The sequence below is a fragment of the Scyliorhinus torazame genome, chromosome 28 (genome assembly GCF_047496885.1).
Source record: "Scyliorhinus torazame isolate Kashiwa2021f chromosome 28, sScyTor2.1, whole genome shotgun sequence".
Classification (NCBI taxonomy): domain Eukaryota; kingdom Metazoa; phylum Chordata; class Chondrichthyes; order Carcharhiniformes; family Scyliorhinidae; genus Scyliorhinus; species Scyliorhinus torazame.
Window position 1 is genome coordinate 38,972,867 of NC_092734.1, and position 13,179 is coordinate 38,986,045.

At 47.0% G+C, this 13,179-nt stretch overlaps 1 protein-coding gene across 1 annotated transcript in view; it reads left to right on the forward strand.

Moving 5' to 3' along the window:
* tm9sf3 (transmembrane 9 superfamily member 3) overlaps positions 1-13,179 on the forward strand; it is a 151,892-nt gene that overhangs the window by 56,834 nt on the left and 81,879 nt on the right. Inside the window, exon 5 of the mRNA XM_072491867.1 lies at positions 9,765-9,842. Coding sequence (XP_072347968.1) covers positions 9,765-9,842 — 78 coding nt within the window. The remainder of the gene's footprint in view (positions 1-9,764; positions 9,843-13,179) is intronic.

Sequence of the window (13,179 nt, forward strand, 5' to 3'; positions counted from 1 at the left end):
ACGGGCAGTGCATGTGATGAACAATTGAAAGCATAGTCCATACCTTTTGGCGTACAGGAGGATTCAGAAGTTGCCTTCAGTGTTGTCGGGTGCTCCTCCTCTTCAACGAGCTACCATCAGCTGTTCTGCCCATGTAAACACCTTGCTTGCAGGCGGGAAAGCTTTCATCAAGGCGGAGGTTTTGAGAATAATTAGAAGAGCATTGCAACACTGCATAAGACTGTCTGAGGAAGATTTCAATTCTGGTTTAGTATAAGAGAGGGGGGCAAAGGGAATCGGCTGCGGAAATTTTAGGGCGTGAAGTGAAAGCTGATTATTCAACCTTCTCTGTTTAGCCTGTGTAAACCAGGTGTGTATTCCCAAATGGGAGCAGCCAACGTTATCACAGGTGGGTTTGCATGGAAAAGGTGGCACTTACAAGACGAGAGCTAAGTTAGTGACCCAAAGATTGTCAGACCGAGATATTAGAGTGAACTCGCCCACAGCAGAGGGTCATTTCGAATATTTTTCTGGTCCTTTTGACAATGTTTTCAGTCGTTAGATATAAAAGCTGTTTTTCTGCAGGAGAATCACCTCCAGAGGGAAATGTTTCACAAACCTCCGAAGGAGGAGGCACCAGAGGTGGAGAGACAACTTTGGAATTGGAATAAGTGCTTGTATGGTTTAAACAATGCTTACTCTTTTTAAAAAATATATATTTTATTGAAAATTTTTGGCCAACCATAACAGTACATTGTGTATCCTTTACACAGTAATATAACAATATAAATAACATGGGCCAGTTTTATAAACAAGAAATAAATAATATATAAACAAAAACAAAACTAAATGGCAACTGCCTTGTCCCAGATAAATATTCTCCAAAAATATGTTTTAACAATCCAATATACAATTATCTATAACAACAACCTTTACATATTATACTTATATATTAACATCCCTGAGAATCCCCCCCCCCGGGCTGCTGCTGCTGTCTTCTTCTTTTCCATTCCCTCTATCTTTTTGTGAGGTATTCGACGAACGGTTGCCACCGCCTGGTGAACCCTTGAGCCGATCCCCTTAGGACGAACTTAATCCGTTCCAGCTTTATAAACCCTGCCATGTCATTTATCCAGGTCTCCACACCCGGGGGCTTGGCTTCCTTCCACATCAACAGTATCCTGCGCCGGGCTACTAGGGACGCAAAGGCCAAAACATCAGCCTCTCTCGCCTCCTGCACTCCCGGCTCTTCTGCAACCCCAAATATAGCCAACCCCCAGCTTGGTTCGACCTGGACCCCCACTACCTTCGAAAGCACCTTTGTCACCCCCACCCAAAACCCCTGTAGTGCCGGACATGACCAGAACATGTGGGTGTGATTCGCTGGGCTTTTCGAGCATCTTGCACACCTATCCTCTACTCCAAAAAATTTGCTAAGCAGTGTTCCAGTCATATGCGCCCTGTGTAACACCTTAAATTGTATCAGGCTTAGCCTGGCACACGAGGACGATGAGTTTACCCTACTTAGGGCATCAGCCCACAGCCCCTCCTCAATCTCCTCCCCCAGCTCTTCTTCCCATTTCTCTTTCAGCTCATCTACCATAATCTCCCCCTCGTCTATCATCTCCCTATATATGTCTGACACCTTACCGTCCCCCACCCATGTCTTTGAGATCACTCTGTCCTGCACCTCCTGCGTCGGGAGCTGCGGGAATTCCCTCACCTGTTGCCTCGTAAAAGCCCTCAGTTGCATATACCGGAATGCTTTCCCTTGAGGCAACCCATATTTTTCGGTCAGCGCTCCCAGACTTGCAAACGTCCCAGCTACAAACAGATCTCTCAATTGTGTTACTCCTGCTCTTTGCCATGTTCCAAATCCCCCATCCATTCTCCCCGGAGCAAACCTATGGTTATTTCTTATCGGGGACCACACCGAGGCTCCTGTCTTTCCCCTATGCCGTCTCCATTGCCCCCAAATTTCAGAGTAGCCACCGCCACCGGGCTTGTGGTGTATTTCTTCGGTGAGAACGGCAACGGCGCCGTCACCATGGCTTGTAGGCAAGTCCCCCTACAGGACGCCTTCTCCAATCTCTTCCACGCCGCTCCCTCCTCTTCTCCCATCCACTTACATACCATTGAGATGTTGGCGGCCCAGTAGTGCTCACTCAGGCTCGGTAGCGCCAGCCCCCCTATCCCTATCCCTACTACGCTGCAAAAATCTCTTCCTCACTCTCGGGGTCTTCCCGGCCCACACAAAACTCATGATACTCTTCTCAATCCTTTTGAAAAAAGCCTTCGTGATCACCACCGGGAGGCACTGAAACACAAAGAGGAATCTCGGGAGGACCACCATTTTAACCGCTTGTACCCTCCCTGCCAGTGACAGGGATACCATGTCCCATCTCTTGAAGTCCTCCTCCATCTGTTCCACCAACCGCGTTAAGTTTAACCTATGCAATGTACCCCAATTCTTGCCACTGCCTTCAGCGCCTCCCAGACCACTCCCACCTGGACCTCCCCGTTATCATTGAGTTCCAAGTATTTTTCAATGCACCCCCTCACCCTTAGACACCCCCCCTCATCTGCCATTAGTCCCATGTCCATTCTCCAGGGTGGGCGCCCTCCTGTTTGCTCCCCTATCTCCAAGTCTACCCAGTGTGGAGCGTGATCCGAAATGGCTATAGCCGTATACTCCGTCCCCCTCACCTTCGGGATCAATGCCCTTCCCAAAACAAAAAAATCTATTCGCGAATAGACTTTGTGGACATAGGAGAAAAACGAAAACTCCTTACTCCTAGGTCTGCTAAATCTCCACGGGTCTACTCCTCCCATCTGCTCCATAAAATCTTTAAGCACCTTGGCTGCGGCCGGCCTCCTTCCAGTCCTGGACCTCGACCTGTCCAGCCCTGGCTCCAGCACGGTATTAAAATCTCCCCCCATTACCACCCCATTCCGGCTCCCCCCCCCCCCCCCCTCCCTCCCCAGCAGCAGCAACCCAGTAACTCCCCCCTCCCCCCCCCCCCCCCCACCCCCCCGCTAGATCCCCCACTAGCGTAGTTACACCCCCCATGTTGCTCCCAGAAGTCAGCAAACTCTGGCCGACCTCGGCTTCCCTCCGTGACCTCGGCTCGCACCGTGCGACGCCCCCTCCTTCCTGCTTCCCTATTCCCGCCATGATTATCATGGCGCGGGAACCAAACCCGCGCTTCCCTTTTGGCCCCGCCCCCCATGGCCAACGCCCCATCTCCTCCACCTCCCTTCCTCCCACCACCACCACCACCTGTGGAAGAGAGAAAAGTTACCGCATCGCAGGATTAATAACATAAAACTCATCTTTTTTCCCCCCTCTTCGCCCCCCCATACTCGTCCCACCACTTTGTTTCAAACGTTTTTTTTTTAAAAAAAAAATAACCCGCTTATTCCAGTTTTTCTTCCACAATAAAAGTCCACGCCTCGTCCGCCATCTCAAAGTAGTGGTGCCTCCCTTGATATGTGACCCACAGTCTTGCCGGTTGCAGCATTCCAAATGTTATCATCTTTTTGTGAAGCACTGCCTTGGCCCAATTAAAGCTCGCCCTCCTTCTCGCCACCTCCGCACTCCAGTCTTCATATACGCGGATCACCGCGTTCTCCCACCTACTGCTCCGAGTTTTCTTTGCCCATCTAAGGACCATCTATCTGTCCTTAAAACGGAGGAATCTCACCACTATGGCTCTAGGAATTTCTCCTGCTCTCGGCCCTCGCGCCATCACTCGGTATGCTCCCTCCACCTCCAGCGGACCCGCCGGGGCCTCCGTTCCCATTAACGAGTGCAGCATCGTGCTCACATATGCCCCGACGTCCGCTCCTTCTGCACCTTCAGGAAGACCAAGAATCCTTAAATTATTCCTCCTCGTGTTATTCTCCAGCACCTCCAGTCTTTCCACACATCGTTTATGGTGTGCCTCATGCATTTCCGTCTTCACCACCAGGCCCTGTATATCGTCCTCGTTCTCGGCAGCCTTTGCCTTCACGACCCGAAGCTCCTGCTCCTGGGTCTTTTGCTCATCCTTTAGCCCTTCGATCGCCTGTAATATCGGGGCCAACAGCTCCTTCTTCATTTCCTTTTTAAGTTCTTCCACGCAACATTTCAAGAACTCTTGTTGTTCAGGGCCCCATGTTAAACTGCCACCTTCCGACGCCATCTTGGTTTTTGTTTGCCTTCCTTGCCGCTGCTCCAAAGGATCCACTGCAATCTGGCCACTTCCCTCTCCTTTTTCCATCCGTTTCCAGGGGGGGATTCCCTTCTGGTTTACCGCACACTGCTTCTAGCCGTTAAAATTGCCGTTAAAAAGTCCGTTCCACCGGGAGCTGCCGAAACGTGCGACTTAGCTGGTCATCGCCGCACCCGGAAGTCCTAAACAATGCTTACTCAATCACTATTGTTAAACTTAGATTGTCTTCAACTGAAGGCAGATCCTGCCATATTGCACCGGGTAGGAAACCTGCAACATCTTGATGCATGTGGGTGATTTCAGCTAGAGTTGCACAAGTGAGTGTTAAAACATAGCTATGGACAAGGTTAGGGCAGACTTGGGAGTCAAACTAATGGGGCCTTTAAATATATTGGATTGGAAATTAAACAGTATAAACCTGAGATTACTTTGCATCAGCAGTCACATAGCTGGACTCTCCATATAAATACTGTGGCTGCAAAAGCAGGGCAGAGACTGTGGCATGTTTGTCCATAGATCTCTGAAGGCAGAAGGGCAGGTTAATAGGGAGGTGAAAAAGGGATATGGAACACTTGCCTTTATCAATCGGGGCATAGATTACAAAAGCAGGGAGGTCATGTTGGAGTTGTACAGAACTTTGGTGAGGCCACAGCTGGAGTACTGTGTGCAATTCTGGTCGCCACATTATAGGAAGGATGTGATTGCACTGGAGGGGGTGCAGAGGAGATTCACCAGGATGTTGCCTGGGATGGAACATTATGAAGAGAGGTTGGATAGGCTTGGATTGTTTTCGCTGAAGCAGAGAAGACTGAGGGGCGGCCTGATCGAGGTGGACAAGATTCTGAGGGGCATGGACAGGGTGGAGAGGGAGCAGCTGTTCCCCTTAGTTGAAGGGTCGGTTACGAGGGGGACACAAGTTCAAGGTCACGGGCAGGAGGTTTAGGGGGGGATTTGAGGAAAACCTTTTTCCCCAGAGGATGGTGAAGGTCTGGAATGCACTGCCTGGGAGGGTGGGAGAGGCGGGTTGCCTCACCTCCTTTAAAAAGTACCTGGATGAGCACTTGGCACGGCATAACATTCAAGGCTATGGGCCAAGTGCTGGCAAATGGGCTTGGGTAGGCAGGTCAGGTGTTTTTCAATCGTAGATGCAGACTCGATGGGCTGAAGGGTCTCTTCGCTTCTGTGATTGAGACTCCGAATCCTGCATTGAGTAACTCACCTCCTGACTCCCCAAAGCCTGTCCACACCCACAAGGCATGAGTCAGGAATGTGATGTAATACACTCCACTTGGTTGAATGAGTGCAGCTCCAACAGCACAAGAAATCTGACACCGCCCAGGACAAAGCCGCCGGCTTGATCGGTATCCCTTCCACAAACATTCACTCCCTCCTCCACCGTCACCACACAGTAGCAGCCGTGTGTCCCATCTACAAGATGCACTGCAGCAACTCACCAAGGCAGCACCTTCCAAACCGACAACCGCTACCATCTATAAGGACAGCAACTTCCTGGGAACACCAGCTAGCCGCAAGGTCCCCTTCAAGCCACTCGCCTGTTAATTCCAATAACACTGTTGAGGAAGAATGAGTGTGAAGCTGGTCTGTACATTAAAACGGGTTTATTTCCAAGACAACAAAGAAAAGACACAGCGTCTCCCATTACCTCCCAGACACAGTGAACTGGTTTGTATATTCTTAACATGATTCCCTAATCCTTCCCCAACTGGGGACAGCTATACCTAATTATCAATAAAACATGCACTTCATTGCAAATCATATTCCGCAATAACCGATTCCCTTTTCAGAAAACTAAAAAGCTGAAGGTAGCAAAACAATCACCCATTTCCCAAAAAGAAAGGCGCACATCCGGAGTTGACTTCTCACACCCCCAACTAATGTTCAGCACAGGCATTCCTTTTGGTAAAAGCCTGATAACTGTTGACTTGTATCAACCCACTGGAACTTTCTTTCGCACTGCCATTTGTTTTAGACTCGATATCAATTTGTAATCTTTTTCTCTCTCACTCTTTGTGCAGTGTACGTTATCTCAAAGGGATCTAATTACAATATAACTCTGCTGGGGTTATATATTTTTATATCCTTTGATATTTCCCCAAATGTTTTAGGTAAAAACAATGCCATGTCGACTGCCTCTATTAATGTGAGAGTCTCTGGCCTTACTTTCTGGCTTCCCAAGTCAAGGGACAGCACTTCCCATTTTCACTCAAGAGATATTAGAAAACCCACTGCACTGAATCAAAAAAGGCATCACTGAGCGCAATGAATTTGATGTTCTTAGAATCACCCAAAGATGGAAACTTGAGTACGTTCTCCATCTTTAACTTTTTATTCACCTGCGGGAACTCTGGACCGTGGGATGTTTTATTATCATACTCTGTTCAAGAACATCAAAATCTGCATCCAGCCTTGTCTGAATGCCCAGCCAGACTAATTGTCCAATCAGACTTTGCAGCTGCTATCTCATCCTTTTGAAGTGTCAGTATCTTTTTACGAAGACTGGCAATAGGGCTAACGTGGCCGAATGGCCTCCTTCTGCCCGGTCGGTATTCTATGAAGGGATGTGCGCGTCGCTGGCTAGGTCAGCACTTATTGCTGACCCCTAATTGCCCTTGAGAAGGCGGTGGTGAACTGCCCACTTGAACCGCTGTGACCACACGGTGTCGATACATTTCCAGTGATGCTGAGGAAGGAGTTCCAGGATTTTGACCCAGTGACTTTGAAAGAATGGTGATACATTTCTAAGTCAGGTGTGAGCAGTTTAGGTATTCATGGACCCAAACGATCTATCTTATTAGCCTATCTCTGGCTAAGCCACCGAAGAAGGGAAATCTGATTCTCTGTTAAGATTCTGACTAGCTCTCACGAGAGGGAGGTTACTTTTCTGTGCCTTAAACAATTAAAAAGGATTTCAGTTACATTCTGATGGGCGATATTCAGATACATCACTCATAACCAAAACCCCTACCTCTGTCGGTCATGGAACTTCCTATGACTGCCTGGATCTAAAACTTATTGAAAGTAAACTACACCATTTATTTCTAGTGGTATTTTATTATAAAACATTCCAGATTTATAACATACAGAAGTGCAGAATTAAAAATATGAATTGGTTAATAGTCTTTCATTATCTGTTAAAAATATCAATCATTTAACCGTACTTTGTTGTCTGCTAATGGACTAACTTCTTGAAGAGAAGGATATATCTACATGGAAAATACTAAAGTATCTAATTAATTTCTAATACATTTGTAAAAGGGTTAATAGAAACATACTTCGAAAACCACAATGGTCTTTGCTTGACGAACATAACTTTGACTGCACTCTTAACAGGAGAGAGAGTGCAGATTCTGAAAATCGGCTTCTGTTTTTATACATGTTTCTTCCTATTTAGTGAATGGCCTTCCGTGTCTTATCCCCCCAACTGAGCAATTTTCTAAAGCCAAATGGCCAGGTTTGTAGTTTATCAAAAAATGTGATTGTGTTCTGAGTATCGGCTTGAATGTCGGATGTTTAAGATATATGGTCGGACAAGGAGCTGTTAAAGACGCATCTCTACTTTTGTTTATTTCTAATGTGTCAAGATTCTTAAATATGTAGATGTCAAGATATTAAGAATGGCGTTATCTCAAGTGTCAAAAGTTATATAGCTACGACACAAAGTTTGCTTCATGAATTCTACTTGCTATCTCTATATACCTTCCCGCGTTCCGGCTTGTGGTTATAATTGCAGTAAGGTAATTTGAAGGATTTATGATCTGTCAACTCAAGGATCTTCTTAGACCCTGCATTTGTCTAGGGTGACTTAATGAGTGTAAGGGTCAGCTAATGTTTTCGCAGCTGCGAATTGACTTTTGAAAGACCTTTCTACTATAGTGGTATTGTTCCACTTTGAATTTAAACACTTTGTGAATTAATTTCTGTTTATAAGTGTCTTTATTCTAATTTGAATTCTGCGGACAGTGTGACATCCATCACACGGGATGGTGAGGGGCAGAATTTGAGTGGGTGTTCTTCCCAAAGATGATACGATCAACAAGAGTTGCAGTTGTTTGAAACCAAGGTGCTTTAACTGCAGCGCAATTGCTGTTTACCAATGTCTTGCTAAATTTCAGATCACATTGAGATCTGTACTTCAAATTGAGAAGCCTGGTAGTCTATTGGTTAGAATAATCCTTATTATTGCCGCAAGTAGGCTTACATTAACACTGCAATGAAGTTACTGTGACAATCCCCTCGTCGCCACATTCTGGCGCCTGTTGGGCTACACAGAGGGAGAATTCAGAATGTCCAATTCACCTAACAGCACGTTTTTCGGGACTTGTGGGAGGAAACCAGAGCACCCGGAGGAAACCCACGCAGACACTGGGAGAACGTGCAGACTCCACACAGACAGTGACCCAAACTGGGAATCGAACCTGGGCCCCTGGCTCTGTGAAGCAACAGTGCTAACTGCTGTGCTTCTATGTCGCCCTGACACTAAACTACCAAACCAGAGAGTGTTCAAATTTTACAGTGTCATGTGTTCTATTTTTTCAAAGCTCACTGATGTCCTTTTGGGGAAGGGAAACTTCCATCCCCACCCACTCTGATCGGCAACTGATTCCAGCCCACACTGGTTATTTGAAGTGGCTCCTGATTCTAAAATTGCAGTGTAATACTTATATGGATATTCCTACTGGGCCAGTTGTTGCTTTTCATAGTAATGCTAGTATATGTGGTCAAGTTCTCTTATCTGTATTTTAAGCCAGGATGTTGGTCTCGGTATCAAATAGGTGCTTGTACATTTCTTAATTAAACCAGGAGTTACCAGGTTGTGTGTAACTGGAGTAAGCTATTCCAGGAACTTTACTGAAAGATTTCCTCGTGCACTTTCACTAACATGATGCCACTGAAAGCTCGATAACTTCAACTGCATCAATTGCTGTGAATCTCTGTTTGTTGACCTGATGCTCAATATGTTAGGCCACTGAATGAACAAAGTCCTATACATTAAAGTGGCAGGGTTGTGAATCAGCCAGTTTGTGTTTTGTGATGGTGTGTTGCACACTGCAGTCCCAATACCACAGTTCAACAGGAGCTGCCCGTAGTCACATCGCTGGTTTATCCACCGCCAGGGTTGGTTTTTCTGCCACAACTCTTGACGTTTTGAGAGTTGCATGGCTGGCTGCAAACGGAGAAGGTCACATACTTTGCCCCGATATCTTTACAGTTCGAATATTGTTATCTTTGGCCAGAATCCCTATCCACATTCAGCCTAACTGGCAAATCACTTAACCAAGGAAAGAATGATCACTCAAACGGACAGCATGTCATGGGGTTGCGTGACTTGACCGTCTGACAATGTAGCAGCATTTTAAATGTTACATAAATCTCAAATGGGTTCGATTTTTATGCCCTGCGATTTTGGGCAGTCTGCATTGTAAATGCTCATGACCAGGTAAATCAAATTGTGCGGTCAAGCTTAAGCAAAGTTGATAATAGTTCTGCCAACTTCACCCGGTGTGCCACTGCGCATTGTTCTAAACTCAGCTGGTCTTTTCTGTTTTTTAGATGAAATGGAAGAAATCTGATGTGAAGTTTGAGGACCGATTTGATAAGTACCTTGACCCATCCTTCTTCCAGCACAGAGTATGTTGCATTTTAAAATTGACCATTTTCGTGACTCTTTTAGCCTGGATTTAAGCTGGAAAGTACTTGTCTCAGTATTAGCACCACACTTTCACTCAAGTGCGCATTTTGAATGTGTTAACTTGGGCAGTGTATATGAGGCATGCTTTTCAACCACGAAACACCAGATCCCGTTCTGATCCTGCTCAATCCCGTTCAATCCTTGATCTCGTTGTCTAGTATTCGTCTGGAGCCCAGAAATAAAAAAAAATTCTATGGATGCTGGAGATTTGAAATGGGCATAGGAAGTGCTGGAAAAACGCAGCAGGTCTCGCAGTCAAAAAGAAACCGGCAGGTACTACAGGATCCCCTGGGGTCCCGCTCGCAGCTCTTTTTTTCCCCCCTCTCCAATTTTGGAAGCTGATGAGGGTTCGGATTTCTCAAGGGGGTGCAGACAGAGCCTAGCTTCTGGCACCACAAGTGGCCTGACTGTACAAGAGGGGAGGAAGAAGAAAGGACCAATAGGGCGGTTCGTTGGTTAAGAGAACATACAGGTATTGCTGCAGACGTGACTCCAGGATGGTGTGTTGCCTTCCTGGTGCCAGGGTCAGGGCTGTCACTGACCGACTGCAGGACAGCCTGAAGGGGGGGGGGGGGGGGGTGATGAGACAGAGGTTGTGCCTTGCATCAAGAATTTAGGGACTAAAGAGCGGGACCCCAAAGGTTGTAATCTGATGTGATAGCAATGGAAAGGATGCAGAGGAGATTCACCAGGATGTTGCCTGGGCTGGAGACTTTTAGCTATAAAGAGAGATTGGATAGATTTAAGTTTTCCTTGGAGCAGAGGAGACTGAGTGGACATGATTGAGTTGTATAAAATTATGAGGGGCACTGATAGAATCGACAGGAAGAAATGCTTACCCTTGGTGGAGGGATCAATGACCAGGGGGGCAGAGATTTAAGGTAAGGGGGAGGAGGTTTAGAGGGGATGTGAGGAAAACCTTTCACCTGGAGGGTAGTGGGAGTCTGGAACTCGCTGCCTGAAAGGGGGGTGGAGGCAGAGACCCTCATTACATTTAAGAAGTATTTAGATGAGTACTTGCAATGCCAAGGCAGACGAGGCTCTGAGGCAAGTGCTGGGAAATGGAATTAGAATGGTTAGGTGGTTGTTTTTGATCACAGATGCGATGAGCCAAAAGGTATTTTCTATGCTGTGGACCTCTCTGACTCTCTGACACAAAGATTGGCTGGATGGTTGGCAGTGAATAAGAAGGTCTTGGGTTACAGGAGGATATAGACTGATTGGGCAGATCAGTGGCAAATAGAATTTAACCCTGAAAAGTGAGAGGTGATGCACTTTGGAAGGAGTAACATGACAAGGGAGTACTCCATGGATGGCGAGACACTAGGAAGCTTGGGGGAACAGATGGATCTTGACAAAGAGTCATCGGACTCGAAACGTTAGCTCTTTTCTCTCCCTATAGATGCTGCCAGACCTGAGATTTTCCAGCATTTTCTCTTTCGTTTTGGACCACTAATTTGCTCTCCCTGACCCCCATCCCTCTAACCCCCTATCCAGGGGATCTCCAGTTATCACGTTACTGGGGATTAGGATTCAAACTTCTGCTGTGCGTTCTGCATGGACGAGTGCTGTGCTGGGTCACGCTTTTAGCCAGTAGAGTGACTAGACCAATGGAGTAATCTTTCAGAATCGCAGAATAAAACAGCACAGCGGAGGACCTTCGGCCCATCGAGTCTGCACCGACGCATGAAAAACACCTGACCTGCCCACTTAACCCCATTTGCCAGCACTTGAACCATAGCCTTAAATGTAAAGACGCGCCAAGTGCTCATCCAGGTACTTTTTAAAGGATTTGAGGCAACCCGCCTCTACCACCCTCCCAGGCAGAACGCTCCAGACCGTCACCACCCTCTGAGGGAAAGGGTTTTTTCCTCAAATTCCCCCCAAACCTCCTGCCAGTGACTTTGAACTTGTGTCCCCCTCGTAACCAACCCTTCAACTAAGGGGAACAGCTGCTCCCTATCCACCCTGTCCACGTCCCTCATAATCTTGTACACCTCGATGAGGTCGCCCCTTAGTCTTCTCTGCTCCAGCGAAAACAACCCAAACCTATCCAACCTCCAGCTATGGCCTCATTAAAGTTCTCCAACATGACCTCCTTGCTTTTGTAATCTATGCCTCGATTGATAAAGTCAAGTGTCCCATATGCCTTTTTCACCACCCTATTAACCTGCCCTTCTGCCTTCAAAGATGTATGGACAAACAAGATGTTGTTAAACTGGAGAGAGTGCAGAAGAGATTTACAAGGATGTTGCCAGGGCACAAGGGACTGAGTTATAGGGAGAGGTTGGGCAGGCTGGGACTTTTTTCTTTGGAGCTTATGAGACTGAGGGGTGATCTTATAGAGGTGGATAAGATCATGAGAGGCATGGATAGGGTGAATGCACTCAGTCTTTTTCCCAGGGTTGGGGAACTAGGTTTAAGTTAAAAGGGGAAAGAATTAATGGGAACCCGAGGAGCAACTTTTTTTACACAGAGGGTGGTACATATGTGGAATGAGCTGCTGGAGGAAGGGACATTGACAACATTTAAAAAGCATTTGGACAGGTACATGGGCAGGAAAGGTTTAGAGGGATAGGGGCCAAATGCAGTCCAGAAAGCATATGGAATACTTGCCTTCATTGGACGGGGCATCGAGTAATAAAACTGGTAAGTCATGCTACAGTTGTATAGAACCTTGTACGGCCGCACTTGGAATATTGCGCACAAACCTGGTCGGCACACAATCAGAAGGATGTGGAGGCTTTGGAGAGGGTGCAGAGCAGGTTTACCAGGATGTTGCCTGGTCTGGAGGGTGTTAACTATAAGGAGAGGCTGAATAAACTCAGACTGTTTTCATTAGAACGACAGAGGTTGAGGGGCGACCTGATCGAGGCCTACAAGATCATGAGGGGCATGGTTAGAGTGGATGGACAGTCACTCTTTCCCAGGGTGGAGGGGTCAGTCACTAGGGGGAATAGGTTTAAGGTCCGTGGGCAAAGTTTAGAGGAGACGTGCGAGGCAGGTTTTTTTACACAGCAGGTGGCAAGTGTCTGGAACGCGTTGCCTAGGGAGGTTGTGGAAGCAGACACATTAACAGTGTTCAAAAGGCATCTCGACAAATACATGGATAGAATGGGTACAGAGGGATGCGGCACTAGGACGTGCTGAAGGTTTTGGTCAAGGGAAGTATAATGACCGGTACAGGCCTGGAGGGCTGAAGGGCCAGTTCTGTGCTGTTTTGTTCTTTGTTCAGATTAGCTTGGATGGGCTTTTTGGTTGGCATGGACCAGTTTG